The 15,992-nt window shown below is 37.6% G+C and overlaps 1 protein-coding gene across 1 annotated transcript; it reads right to left on the bottom strand.

Moving 5' to 3' along the window:
• Positions 1–14,449: 14,449 nt before the first annotated feature.
• Positions 14,450–15,264, bottom strand: LOC149155738 (dirigent protein 1-like). Its single transcript, XM_089445042.1, has one exon. It carries the CDS (start codon positions 15,153–15,155, stop codon positions 14,541–14,543), a length of 615 nt encoding a protein of 204 aa, XP_089301168.1. The 5' UTR covers positions 15,156–15,264; the 3' UTR covers positions 14,450–14,540.
• Positions 15,265–15,992: the final 728 nt, after the last annotated feature.

Genomic DNA, 15,992 nt, shown 5'->3' with positions numbered 1-15,992 from the left:
ATAGGCTCCAGGGATATCTAAATTTTAGGAGCAACTCCAAGCTTCAATCTATATTAATAGGAACAAATACTATTTCTAGGCTCCAGGGATATCTAAATTTCAGGAGCAGCTCCAGGTACAATAGCAGGAGAAGCAAGAGCTATTGGGTGATATGTTGCTCGTTTTTATGCAATTTATTTAGCCTCTCTGCAGGCTATGGATATGTTGCTTCCTTGTGTACAACATGGCTAGTAAATGTAGCCGCCACGTGGTCTAGCAACATGTGTTCTGAAATCACCATGTGCTCTAACTAACTACATGTGTCGTACATATGTTGCTCTTATCAAACATAATATATGCTTGCGTAATTTGCATAGCTATCAGACATAGTATTCATGTTCCTACATTTTCCGAGTTAGCATTTAATGTCCTCCGCTAATGCTAGCATTACTTTAGGTAGTAGTTTCAAAATGATAAGCAAAGAAATCATTATAACTTATGTTTTTCCCTCCCTACCTCGGGAAGAGGCTAAATAAGATAGTAAAACACATTGTTACTAAAAACTTTGATTATATTTGATTAGCCGATACTAACAAGTTTCTCAACTAATACTAACCTACCCATTTTCGATTACTATAGTCCCATGCTGAGACGACAGGGACTAATAAGATAAGCCATTATCAATTTAAAATCTAGATGAATTTCCATAAGTTCAACTTTAATGCAAAAATAAAAATATCCACAATAAATAAAATATCTAAAACCAAATATTATATATAATATACTTGAGCGTGTTTATTTGTGCAGCATATGCAGGGCCGGGCATGTCTCCGGGGTTAGATGCATCTACTCGAGATTTGTTACATGATGCCAAGGCGGCCAGGAGTGAGAAGTGACCAATATGGAATATTAGATATTGTACTAGTTACTTTGCATTTTTATATTTCAACAATGTAAGTAAATAAATCATATATATATATATATATATATATGATAGAAATGAGAGTCAAATTTCATTTTGGTCAAGGAAGATATCCCTGGTGGTTGGGAGGGTGTAATGATAACTTTTCTACTTGGGTTCAGTCTTATGACGTGATTATGTTGTATGTCTAATGACGCGACTATGTTGTATATGTTTGATGTATGTATTGCTCCGTGAATTAAGTTGGAAGCGGGCTATGTTGTATATGTTTGATGTATGTACCACTCCATAATTTAAGCCGGAAGTGGGTTATGTTGTATATGTCTGATGTATGTACCGCTCTGTGAATTAAGCCAGAAGTGGGTTATGTTGTATATGCCTGATGTATGTACCACTCTGTGAATTTCTGTGAATTAAACCAGAAACAGACTGTGTTGTATATGTCTAATGTATGTACCGCTCCGTGAATTAAACCAAAAGCAACCTTCTTCTAAGGTTTTGCACCCTTTAAAAAAATATTTAATAAAAATCTAAACTTGTCCTCCTCAAACAAATTAGTGTAGATTATGAAGATCTACATATAAAGCTTCATATTACTGAAAGTATGTAATTTTTTTTTTTTTTTTTGCTTTCTCATAATACTATTTTATTTTTATTATAAGTATATATAAAATTTTACAAGTGGTTAAGATAGATATGTATTTTACAATACATGATAATATTCCATTTTTATTATAATTATATTATAAAACTCAACTCAAAGTATAAATTCGATAAAAATACTATTAAATTAGATATATTATTATTTATAAAACAATATAAAAATTATAAAACATAATCTATAAACAATATCTTTAATGCATAAATTATAGCTAATGGTTAATTAGCTATAACTATTATGTAATGAATATGGAATATATCCATAAAAATTAATATTGCAGCATATGTTGTTAAAAAATATGAGATGGATTTGAATTTTTTTTTTCCAAACTTTCAAATTGTGAAAATGTGTATCTCATTATTATATATGCTCTATAATTATTTGATATTTTTTTGTTTATTTTAATGAATTCATGGTTGGTAATTATTTGAAAAACTATCTCGAGAAATAGATGAAAATGTCTATCTCATTATTATATATGTTCTATAATTATTTGATATTTTTGTTTATTTTAATGAATTTTTGGTTGGGAATTATTTGAAAAACTATTTTGAGAAATAGTACCATGCTCTGTGGCTTGTTCTTCGATTTCCTTAATCAATAATTTTAGTAATAGAAATATTTGATATTTTTGTTTATTCTAATGAATTCATGGTTGGGGCCCACACAAGAAACGTACCTATGAGGTTTTTTGGAGCTCTGCAACCCTAATGGTCATGCAACCATGAGGTAGGCTGCGTGGAAAACCTCGAAAATAGGCAGATAAACAACACAGAAACCAAGACAGCATAGTAATGATAGAGGAAGATGGGAGGGGAGAGATCCCCTCCTATAGAGATGCAGCGGTAGGAGAAGGAACGAGAAACAACAAGCTAGAGGAGGAAATAAAGACACCAGGACCTGTCCTCGAAGCAAGATGGCACGCAGGAATCAAAGGCAAATTCTTACTGTGTGCAGCGGAAAAACCGAGATTTGTTATTCCCATGAATAAACTCGAGCATTATAGAAGCTATATGAAGGACCATGCATTAACATGCAAGTTCATTAGCGTATGGCCATCAGAAAAAGACTTAACAATATGGTTACAACAAAAATGGCAACCCCGAGGCCACATAGAGCTGAAGCTAGGTGCATGAGGCTTCTTTACGGTAATCTTCTCAAACCTACAAGATAAAGAAAGAGTGTTTGAAAATGGTCCATATTTTTATAATAATGTAGCTTTACTCATGAGGTATTGGGAGGAATGTTACAACCATGATAAAGAGAAATTCCTAGCAGCTCGAGTGTGGGTAAGACTATTTGGATTACCAATGGATTTCTGGGACCTTGAGATTCTGAAAGGAATAGGCAATACCATAGGAAGCTTTGTCAAAATTGCTGAATCAACAAAGAAAGGAAGATATACCTCTTATGCAAGAATATGTGTCTATATGAACATAGCAAACCCTATTCCAGGGGCAATGGAGCTAGAATACCATGAGGAGGTGTGGCAATAGGCACTGGACTTTGAACACATCCCTTTCCAATGTAGAAAATGCCATGAAAATGGGCACCTTTACAAGGCATCCCCCTTAATGCAGAAGAGGAAGAACGGAAGAGCAAGCAACAAAGGAAATATCAAGAAGATAATGAAGGGTTTTAGGAGATAAAATAGAGGAAAAAACCCACAAAGGAAACATCTAAGGAAGGAAGAAAAGAACAACCAGCCAAAAAAAATAAGGCAAATAGGTTTGAAATCCTATAGGTAGAAGAAGAAGATAAAGAGATCCGAGTAATGGATTATCAAGAGGAAAAAGAATAGGGAGGCAGACCAAGCCAAGATGCAAACAATACAAAGCGAAAAACCCAAAGCAAAACAACAGAGAAGGTAGGAAAGGGAAAGGAGGAGAACCGGGAAAATGAAGTAATGGAAATAGATACAAGTAAAGGGGAAGATCCAATGACAGAAGAAAAAATCCTAAGGAAACTTCTGGACAAATGGAGACACTTGGACGAAAGGTTCATCCCAGAAGAGGATAAAAAATTATACAGGGAAACCTTCCAAAAATATAAAGAAAAACAAGATCAGGGAAACACAAGTATGAATGAGCAACTAGGCATACAACCTGAAAGTAAACAAGATCAACAAAGTAAAGCAAAAGGAGGGAAAAAAAGAGGTTGAAGGAATCTTCAAGAGTCAATACAGGTTATGGGAGAAATGCTAGTTAATACGGGAAGAGTAGTACCGCTCTTAGCATTCTTCCACCAAACAATTCTAACCAACCAATGATAATTACATCCTCGAACATTCGGGGTCTTAATAACAAAGGTAAGCAGAGATACCTAGCAGAAAGGATCAAAAGAGAAAAACCCCAAATTATGTTGTTACAAGAAATAAAAATAACAGGGGGGGAAATGGAGGAGATTCTAAAAAAAATCAAACCTACATATGAATGTATGACAATTGACGCAAAAGGTAGTGTGGGGGGAATTGCAATCCTATGGAACCCTGCAGAAGTCACAGTAGACTATTGGATAGGAATGAAAAGGATCCTTTCAGGGAGATTCAGACTTATAGGCCACAGAGACTGGTTCTTGGTCTCGGTGGTTTATGGACCCCATATAACAGTGGAAAGAGGAAACTTCCTCCTCCAAATGCAACAGTTAGGAAACATGCACATAGAAAAATTGTGGCTGATAGCAGGTGATTTTAATATGACAACTTCAAAAGAGGAAAAGAAAGGGGGATTGCAACGGGAAGAACCAGACATGGAAAGATTTAGAGAAACACAGTCGGCACTAAAAATGATTGATATACATACCATTAATGGAAAATTCACTTGGAACAACCGTAGAGGAGGAAGTAAGTAGATAGCCTCCAGGCTTGACAGGTTTCTAGCAATAGAACACTTTATAGGGAGAAACATTTTCTATGAAGTGACAATCCTTCCATGCCAAGGATCAGACCATTGGCCCATAAAACTAGAAATCACCATGAATAGTCAAAATCAGAACAGACCCTTCAAGTTTGAAGCTTTTTGGTTGCGAGAACCAACCTTCATAGAAAAAATGGAGCAATGGTGGCAGAACAATGAGATTGAAATAAAAGGAAGGAACAAGATGCACACTCTCCAATTAAGATTAAAGGAGCTAAAAGGAAAAATAAAGAAATGGAATAGAGACGAATTTGGCAATATTCAAAAAGATCAAGAAAAGCTTCAAACATACATGAAAAGAATACAACAGAAAATAATAGAAGATTGGAGAACAGAGGAACTAGCTCAGGAAGAAGGAGTGGTACTAAACAGGCTGGAGGAAAGAAGAAAACAAGAGGAAATTTTATGGAGACAGAAGTCAAGAATACAATGGCTAAAGGAGGGGGAAAGAAACACGAAATTCTTCCACAGAGCCATGCAGCAGCATAGACAGCATAATAGAATATTTTCTCTAAGAGATAACCAAGGCAACAGGTTAACTCAGAAAGAGGAGATGGAGAGGTTGTTGATACAACACTTCAAAGGAATCCTGACTGAGATGCAAAGCAATAGAGAAGAGGAGATAGCAAAAATAAGTCAATATATACCCAGAAGGGTGAATCGAGAACAGAACATGGCACTCCTAAGGGTGATAACTAAAAAAGAGGTAGAAGAGACAATGAAGACAATGGCAAAGAACAAAGCCCCAGGACCGGACGGATACACAACAGAATTCTTCCAAGGAACCTGGAGCTTTATAAAGTAAGACATTGTAAATGTTGTGGAAGAATCAAGATGTACCAAAATAATGCACCCAAGTTGGAATGCAACCTTTCTAGCATTGATCCCGAATATAGAAAAGGCTAATGAACCTCAAGGTTTTAGGCCAATAGCATTATGTAATGTAATTTACAAAATCCTAGCCACCATAATGGTGAACAGATTAAAATCTATCCTTCCAGAATTGATTTTTGAGGAACAAACAGGGTTTGTGAAAGGGAGACAGATAGTGGACAGAATCATAGTTGCACAAGAGGCGATCCATTCACTGAATAATTCAAGACACAAAGGAATGATGATCAAACTTGACCTAGCTAAAGCTTACGACAAGCTAAGTTGGGAATATCTCCAGAAAATCCTAAAAGCTTACAGGTTCGAAGATAGATGGATAGAATGGGTAATGTCTATGATCACCACTCCAAGTATGTCCATAATGCTAAATGGGACCCCTACAGAAACTTTTAAACCATCCATAGGGCTTAGACAGGGGGAACCTCTTTCCCCATTCCTATTCATAATAGCTGTTGATGGTCTAGGTAAACTAATAAAAGCAAGAGTGAATAGTGGAAAGCTAAAAGGCCTTAGATTGTGGGGAGAAGAATTACCCATAACACATCAACAATTCGTAGATGACGTCATGATGTATGGACAAACCAATCTCAAGGAAGCAAAGCAATTATTGGAAATCCTTGGAGATTTTACGAAAGCATTGTTGAGATTGCAACAAGATGATGGAGCTTAGTGAAAAGAGTCGCCTTCATTAAGTGGGCCCGCAGGCAAATTATGGCGCAAGTTCTATTTTTGGATCCCAGCAGGGATGATCAAAGTAGGAGTGACCACAGCAGGGATGATCACAGCAGGAGTGACCACAATAGGAGTGATCACAGTAGTAGTAACCACAGCAGGAGTGATCACAGCAGGAGTGATCAAAGTCTTTTTTTAGACTGGCTGTCCAAAATTGAAAAGTCAATTATTATTGTCTCATAATAATATTTGGACTATAAACTTAATCTTATTCTCTTGGAGAACTTTAGTTTGAGCTACAGATGTGGTCCATGCAGCTGTCAGAAGGAAGTATGCTTTTATTATGAGTCAGTTGAGTTGTTGCATGCATGACTTCAGTTAGAACTTAATCAGTTGAGTTTGGTGGAGTTGATTGTGGAGTTGATGGAGTTGTGTTCAGTTTGACTTGGTTAAACTAGTTGTAGTTAGTCTAACTGCAAATAGACTAGTGATGAGTTGTTAAACTAATTATTAACTCATAATGCAACTATATAATACATCAGTTAACTCAGTTGCATGTCAGTTCATGTTCAGTTCAATAGGGACAGGTGTTAGAGAATCAGATTGCTATCATTTGTGACTATAGTTGTGCATCAGATCTTGCACAATCAAGGGCTTGAGTATGACAATGAGTTTGCTCATGTATTTGCCCAGTATTATAGCCTCTGCTCACATCTAACACAGTGTGAGTGATTCATTGGAGGTGAAATACGAGTTTGGTAAACCATTCTCATTCATTCTTGAGCAGGTATTGAGCAGTGGAGGCAGGCAAGCAGTGGAATAGATTTGGAGATCAGATCTTAGTTGTATTGTGTGTAACAGGTGGAGCTGGTACTAGATTGCTTGTGATAAGCATTGTACTTTGTAATGTTACATGGTCTCAATCATTAACATACAGATAGTTGGGGTTTTTAGCGAGATGCTTTCCCCGGGTTACATACTGTGTTAATGTGTGAATGCTCTTGATGTTTTATTGTTATTGATGCTACTATATTGATGATCAACGTAGAGGAGATTACGTATTGTGTATGTATTCCGCAATAGTACATGATCAGGATAATCTCTGTTGAATATGTGTTAAATTATTCAAAATTTCTACAAGCATCAGGTATAGAGATAAATAAAGATAAAACATAAATCTTCTTCTTCAATACCCCAATGTTTACCCAATCATTCCTAGCTAGAACAATGGGGTTTCAAATAGGGAAGTTCCCCACCAAATATCTAGGTGTCCAGCTTAATGATAAGCAAAATAGAATCGCTAACTGGGGAGGTCTGATAAGGAAAATTCAAAAAAGAATGGAAAATGGGACATTCAGAACTCTGAACACCCCAAGTCGCCTAATTCTCCTTAAGTCGGTCCTCCAATCAATGCCAATATACCAAATGACCAGCCAAGCTATTCCAAAAACAATATGCCAAAAAATGGTGTAAATTTTCAAAAAATTTCAAAAAGTGGGCACTTCTTTCATGGAAATGGTTGAGCAAAGCTCTAACAAAAGGAGGATTAGGGTTGCGAGATCCTTATATCCTAAACCAAGTAATGGGTGTAAAACTATGGTGGAGATGGGTACAAGGAGGAGAAGATCTATGGAAAACATTGTGGGAAAAGAAATATGAGATGACTAGATCCCCTGAAGGAAAATTGAGAAGCCAATCAGAAAAGAAAGGTTCTGCAATTTGGAACCTAGCAAGGTCAAATAGGGACCTGATAAGAGAACATAGTTTCTGGGAAATCAGGGAGGGCGAAAAAGCAAACTTCTGTAATGAGGCATGGCAACAACGAGAAACCCTCCATTAGCAACCTCAACTCCAAGAAATTCATTAGTTCACCACCCAAATGGAGGAAGATGCAGCCCGGAACTACTGGTTCCTTGAAAGGGATGGATACTGGAGAAAATGGAAAATGAAAAAGGACTAGCAAGAAGCACGAGAAACAGAGGAGTGGGAAAATTACAAAAAGGAGATAGACAAGGAAAATTGCAGTCAAAGAAGGAATGGATATTATAATATGGGGAAAACACATCAAAGGAATCTTTACGACAACAAAAGGATATTACATAAAGGTTGGTAGCACCAGCAACCCAGAAACCAAAAAATGGGATAGAATCTGGAAAACGAAAACTTGGCCAAAGATAGCATTATCTACCTAGACAATATCCCATAGGCAAGCCTTAACCTGGAACCAGTTGAGAAGGAAGGGGACAGAAGGTCCATCGCGCTGCGTCCTATGTCAGAAACAAGAAGAAACAATGGAACACCTGACCAACTCCTGTCGAGTCAGCAATACCCTGTGGCAAAACCACCAACAGCTCTTTGAGATTAGCAACATAGATACAAGTAGCATAACTAAAACTGTAGAGAAATGGAGGAGTAAATCGTACCATAATGCAATCTTGAATAGAGCCTGGAATCTATCCATAGGGTTCTTCCTATGGAACACATGGAAAGCAAGAGATTGCTTGATATTCAAGGAAGACGGAAAACCAAGAAGGAAATATGGAGCCAAACAGTCAAAAACATAAGAGAAACCATAATCCTTGAGAAGTGGAATGACGAAGATTGGAAGGCAGACCAAACGGAGACACATATTTTGAACCGCTTGCAAATCAAAATAAGCACCACAGACATGGTTGGAAGAAAACACAAGGTTGAAAAAGCTGGAGAAGATGAGCACTACAGGAACCCACTACAGGGATTCACAAAATTAAACTTTGACAAAGCGGCAAAAGGGAATCCAGGGGAGGCGGGTATAGGAGGAATATTCAAGGATGACAGAGGTAGAACACGATGGGTTTATGCAATGGACTATGGAAGCGCATCAAATAATGAGGCAGAATTCCATGCACTGAACAGGGGGATAGAAATAGCTATCGAAGAAGGGTATCAAAAACTCCAGATAGAAGGAGATTCGAAGCTTGTGATAGACACACTCAAACAATTACAGCATAGAGCACCAACAGAGAAGCTGAGTCAAAGCTAGCGGACCCCATGGATAATTAAAGAAATAAGCCAACAGTTGAGAAGGATAGCCTACATAATACCTTCCCATGTGGGACAAAAAGGAAATGCTCCTGCAAATTTCCTTGCGAACTGGGGATGTAGGAAAGGTGACCAGTGACTGGATGCAATTATGGAAGAGCTCCACCAAAAGGAGGATATGGCGCAATTGATCGAATTCATAAAAGAAGACAGGATTAAGAGCGACCATCTAGAGAATTTTCCAGAAAATATTGGAGCGAAGAGGGAAAAGGACAGATGCAGGAGGAACAGTATAGGACAGAGGTGGAGTAGGATAGGGTAAGATCGATGTTCGCTAGGATGACGGAAGAGGGCAGAGGAAGGACAATCCCCGAGAGTACAGGGGCAGAGATGGAAAGGAATGGTAGAGGAGAGGGAAGAACAACAAAATTGAGGACGGGCAGTGAAATAACGACAGTTGGCAAGGTAGAGTCAGTGACCCGATGACAAGAGCAACCAGGAGAGGAAAGAAGTTAATGCAGGATGGTGGACAGGACAAGAGGGCAACATCCCAAGGTAGGAGGGAAGGGAGGCGTGCCAAGGAAAAAATAGGATAGCTGGCGGTAAAGACAAGAGGAGGGAATGAAAAAGGAATAAAGTCTAAGGAAAAGGGGAAAGAGGTAATATGCATGCAGATGAGAATGAAGAAAGGTGACGAGAAAGGAAGAGCAGGCAGCGAGAAGAAGTAGAAGGAGGAAGCAAGGTGAAGCTCGGTAAGAGGGTATGTGATATCTCTAGCCTTAAACTCTCATAGCATAATTTTTTTGGAAAGTAGGTTAGGAATGTGGTATGGTAAGCATACCTGGTATTATCAATTCAATTATAATAGCAATCTCAGAGGTTTGAAAGGAAAGCATCCCGAAGAGTTCCTGGCTGTTCGGGGCGGAGAGAAATTTAGGAGAGATGGCAATCAGTATCAGAACAAGGGCCTGTCTAATCCAAATACTACCGAACCCCACCTTAGAATAGAGGTCCTGGCATACGTCATTCGAGGGAAAGGAAGAATGCCTGTAGCCCTGGATGAGGGAAGCTAGGAAAGGAAATACCAGAACCCTTGGGGGATGGAGTTGCACCCTAGGGGGAGGGTAGAAAACTCAACTAGTAGAAACCCTGCGTCAAACCTGAGAAAACCAAGCTAAGGGGAGGCCTCAGTAGCCTAATTCGCACCATGGGCGAGCCCTCGGGTGAGAAGAGGCAAAACAAGCAGGAGTGGGATCCCTGCATGGGCTGGGAAAAGCAAAGTAACCACTGTTACCCCATGACCTGGAGAATTATCAAAGCCAAAGCCAAACTCAGTAGGGTGGGAAGCCAGAGGCCGGAAACCCAGAGAATGGGAAACTAGAGGATGGGAAAACAGAGGTGGGGGGGGGGACCCATGAAAAATAATGTAAACATAAATGACATGGACAACATCTATGTTGATTCTAAGATAGGTCTTGCAACAGAACAGGGCAAGACCATGAAACAAGACAAAGAGAAAAAGGGAAAATGTGTTAAAGGCCAAGCTAAAAGAAGAATGGCTCTCAGGAGAAGCAAGAGGACAGTCAAGAAAGAAGAAGGAACCAGCAGCCAAGGAAAGAAGAGGGGCAGGAAGCCCAACGGAGATCGCATGAAGGCGATCATTGACTTATACATGGAAGGAAACCCTAAGGAAGTTAGGGACTAGATTTACAACTGGGAGCAAGATCAAAGAGACAACCATAGATTCAAAGACATACCCATGGAAGAATGGGAAGGAATGTTGCAAGACCCTAGGACAACAAATGGAAGACAATCGTTGTTCAAAAAGACCCTACAACAGTACTGGATCATGAAACACGTCGTGGCTCGAGCCATGACTCTCCACCACAAACACATGGAAGGAGAAGTATTTGACAAACAGGAAAGTATAAAGGAGAAGAACCCGTCCATGCGGAACTTCTCAAGGAAATAGCGACCATACAGATACAGACTTACCGAAACAATCTCGCCCTGGGAAGGATTGAACAGACCCTGACAGTGATAAAGTGGAAACTGGAATAGAGATGCGAGATGCCAGGCCCCAGTGCAAAGGTACCAGCTCCAATAACATCCTTTGATGAGGATTAATCTAGAGATCTAGATAGTTTTGTTTTCTGAATTTTCAATATGATGAAGGAAATAAACATGTATCTTTTCATCTTTAGCGATAATAGTAGAGACAGTCAACATAGAAACAGTGGATGGATTATCATGAACTTATTCAAATTTTGGAATGGTTTTAATGTTGATCGGTGGTCACCTGGTTTCCTTCGGGCACGTGACTACCCAAAGAATATGGATGTAAAAAACTTCTGAAAATAGTTAATACATAGAGATCTACCATGTTTACAAAAAAGAAATGAATTCATGGTTGGGAATTATTTGAAAAACCATTTTAAGAAATAGTACCATGCTCTGTCGCTTGTTCTTGGATTTCCTTAATCAATAACTTTAGTGATAGAATAAGGGAGAAAATCTAAGTTGAAAATAGTTATGATGATGATGATGAGCATGGTTAATGTCCACTAATACCAAACTTTGGTCTATCAGATCTAAAGAAACAAATTATTTAGTTTGATTTAAGATTTTATTCCCATGCTAAAAAAGATTGGAGAGAAGCCCCCCGAGCTCACTATAATTTTGACAACGTAAAAGGTTAGGAAGGTCAATATTGCAACAAAGATTTTGAAACTGAGATCTAATGTGGTTGTATGCGAGGCACTCTAAGAGAAAGTGATTTTCATCCTTGATGTTCGTATTCTCATAGAGATGGCAGAACCTTTCCATCCATGGTGTTTAGGAACTGCCCAACGACCCGTTTCACTATGGAGCTCATGAAAGTTCGTTCTAATCTTGGCTATATTAATTTTCTTCTTTGAACTAGTTAAAACAGAGAGATACTTTTGATCTTCTAGGGTGGGGTTGATGACCTCCTTATAATATCTTAATTTTCTTTTAGCTGCTAAATCTTTCTCACACCACATTTTTTCTTTAAACTTAGTAGTAACAATATTTTTAATGTTATCAATTTTTTGCAATGCAACATTCTCGTCGATCTCCCAATGGTTTAACCAGGCCCTTGTGTCTTTATACCAACCTCGTTTTAGCCTTAGGTGGTTTTGGTTGGAATTTCAAGCTAGTTTGGGAAGTCTATGGTCTCCTATGTTATTGAGTTTGTGCTTGTACAACATAAGCCTAGTCATAGCTAGGCTCTAGATAGGGGAAAGACACACTTCTATAAGGAGAATAGGATAGGGTGTGTTGCTTTTATTTTTGAGTTTATAGGTTATAAAACGCTTATGGATTTGCTCAATCTTTCTCTTTCTCGAGGATTCTCTAGAGATGCTACAACCTCAAACCTCATATCCATATAAGAGAACTGGAGTGACTAAAGTTTCAAAGAGAAACTTATTCTATCTCACATTACCAGGTTTGCTATTTTACAATTTCAAGACCAAAATAAGCTTTCCATCCCCATTAATGCTTTTCTCAATGCTATAGTTCCAGTTGAGCTTGTGATAAATATCAATTCCTAAACCATGTTTATTAGTTATATTTATAGGTTTGAATTTATTAATAAAGTAAACATAAAATTAAAAACTTCAAGAACATAACCATAAGTTTTTATTGGATCATCGTTTTATGAAAAGTCAAAATATTGAGTTATGATATAGTGGGTTTCGCATTTTCCTCCGCGCTTCAACTATTACAGGAGAAGGAAGATGGTGTTGAATTTGAAAACAGTATCAAATCCGGCAGTGGATTCCATGGTAACAACGGCATAGCCACGAGCAAATCTGAATTTCCTCGTTACTCCAACCACCGCATACTCACACTAGGACTGATCGGTCTCCAATAAATCAATTCCTGTGACCAGATTTGTATTTAATTATTTTATGTGTGTTTAGAATTTCCTATCCATGTGATTCCCCATGTTGTCACAAGTGAACTGTATTTGACATGTTTTTTTTTCGAACACAATTTTAAAATAGGATATATTATTGGTGGAAATACCTTTTCACTTTTTGATATAATATTTTCAATTTCAATGTTTTTCATATAATATTTTAAATTTCAGGTTTGAACTTAGATTATGGTTAACAAACATTTTTTTTAATATTTATAGTTATTTATTATTTTTTATTTTTAAGAGAAACATATATTATAGGTAGAGAATGTATTTTTTTTGTTTGTGAGTTATTTATGATCATTCTGGCTTGACATGTGGTTTGAGGAGCCTTGCTTTAGGGCATCTAATCATCAAAGGATCACACTCGATTTGGGCCACACCAATCCTAAATTGACTAATTTTTTTAGCACGTCTCCTCCCCTAGCATAGGGCACAACCACCCCTACTGAAATTTGATCTTGGGTTGTCTTGCTAACCAGGTTCATTCTCAACTCGTTGTACTAGAGAGACTTGAATAAGTAGAGAATATATTATTTGAAAACAAATCATAATATTTTTTCCTTTAGTTTATTAATGATGTTACTTTGTTAATCTTCATCATGTATAAAAATCTGAATTTAATTATTTTTCTTAAATTTTAGAATTTATTTATTTAATAGGTTTATATATATATATATATAGATATATATATAATTTTTTCAAAAGAATGGGTAGGCATGTATTTTCCACTTTGGTGGCCCATGTTCTACTTCTATATGGTGTAAGGCTTTATCTTTTAAACAATAGGAAAACCTATTATAAGCTAGTTGTCAAACTAACACTTGGGACAATCATCATTGGCTATTAATACAAGTTGACTCATCATTGTTATTTGAGGAAAACCATGTTAACTATCCAAATTGTTATTTGAGGAAAACCATGTTAACTATCCATTGGAGATGTGTAAAGGGTAAGTTTTTCACTCTTACCAAGTGTCTCTAGATCAAGGCTTTATTTTTTAAACAATAGGAAAACCTATTATAAACTAGTTGTCAAATTAACACTAGGGACAATCATCATTGGCTATTAATACAAGTTGACTCATCATTGTTATTTGAAGAAAACCATATTAACTATCCATTGGAGATGTGTAAGGAGTAAGTTTTTAGCTCTTACCAAGTGTCTCTAGATCTTGGGCCATTAACCTGGTTCAAGAAAAAAAATCTTTATTAAAACAAAAACAATTTTAAAATATACTCAAACTCAAGATTTAGAACTTCATAACATTAAAAAAATATATATTTTATTTTATTTTTCAATCTTCTCATAATTTTATTGTTATTTTAAAGACACATGACTTACTTAAATAATAATGAAAAAATATAATAACAACAAAGGAATAAAAATAACTTGATAAACCAGAGAACCAAATAGTAATGTATTATTGGATCATCCTTTCATAAAAAGTCACGATATAGACTTATAAACGCCTGTATTAATAATAAAACGACGTTATTTCGTTTCACAACTTTTTTCACAACGCTTTGAATACTACCGGTGAAGAAAGGTGGTGTTGAATTTGAGAACAGCATTGGGCCCGGAACTGGATTCCGTGGTTACAACCGCATACCCACGAGCAAATCTGAACCTGCCCGTTCCTCCAACAACTGCATACTCACTCTGAGGCTGATCAAACCTGTCGGTTCCCTGGAACTCGAGAGTGCTGCCTTTGTACTTCAAATTCTGAAAGATGAGCGTGAAAGCCATGAAGAAATCAAGCCCAGTAACCAGATTTGTATTCACGTATGTTCCTTGCGTTCGGCCCACAACATTGCCAGAGCCGGATTCGGAGCTTGGTCCTCTGGTTATGACATCGCTCATAACTATGACGGTTCCGAACTTGCCCGAGTTTGAAGAAGAGCCTTTTAATCCCGCCACTGGAAACGACGTCAGATTCGGTCCCCTCAAATTGTCGTGCATGTAGAACACCATATTCATGGTACTTTCACGCGCAGTAGCCCGCAGGGAGACGATGAGGACCATGGCGGCCATGACTGGAAATAAAAACGCAGTACCCATGGAAGAGTAATGGGATGAACAGCAGCCTAAAAAAACAAATGGAGCAGCTAGCAGTGTATATTTGCGGGATAGTGTTCCAGCGCTCATAAATAAAGAGCTGCTACGGGCCGTAAACGACAGGGCTTCCAGATTCTAATCCAAGTGGCTTCTGCATTTAACATTGATCGACCAACATGATGCCTCTTTGTTTCTTTCTCGTTTGCGGGATAGTGTATATTTGCGGTATAGTGTTCCAGCGCTCATAAATAAAGAGCTGCTACGGGCCATAAACGACAGGGCTTCCAGATTCTAATCCAAGTGGCTTCTGCATTTAATATTCATCGACCAACATGATGCCTCTTTGTTTCTTTCTCGTTTGCGGGATAGTGTATATTTGCGGGAGAGTGTTCCAGCGCTCATAAATAAAGAGCTGCTACGGGCCGTAAACGACACGGCTTCCAGATTCTAATCCAAGTGGCTTCTGCATTTAATATTGATCTACCAACATGATGCCTCTTTGTTTCTTTCTCGTTTGCGGGATAGTGTATATTTGCGGGATAGTGTTCCAGCGCTCATAAATAAAGAGCTGCTACGGGCCGTAAACGACAGGGCTTCCAGATTCTAATTCAAGTGGCTTCTGCATTTAGTATTGATCCACCGACATGATGCCTCTTCTGTTTCTTTCTCGTTTCCACAATATATATAATATTAAGCTAATGAGAATACGCTCCTTTTCTGTTTTCTGTCGTTTCCGCAATATATATAAGATTAAGCTAATGAGAATACGCTCCTTTTCTATCAAGAGATAGAGAACATAATAATGATATTCATAATATTCTAATCAAATCTACAATGTTTGCTTTCTCAGATTGCTATTAAGATTAGGTCATTTTTTGGTAAGTTGTTTTGGTTTAATTTCTTTAAAATTTATTAAGAATTTACTGA

Source organism: Pinus tabuliformis, chromosome 9, assembly GCF_031772625.1.
Source record: "Pinus tabuliformis cultivar Carrire ecotype Pingquan chromosome 9, CPIR1, whole genome shotgun sequence".
In the NCBI taxonomy this organism is placed as follows: Eukaryota; Viridiplantae; Streptophyta; class Pinopsida; order Pinales; family Pinaceae; genus Pinus; species Pinus tabuliformis.
The sequence above is the reverse complement of the archived record's forward strand: the minus strand, read 5'-3'. Positions and strand labels throughout refer to the sequence as shown.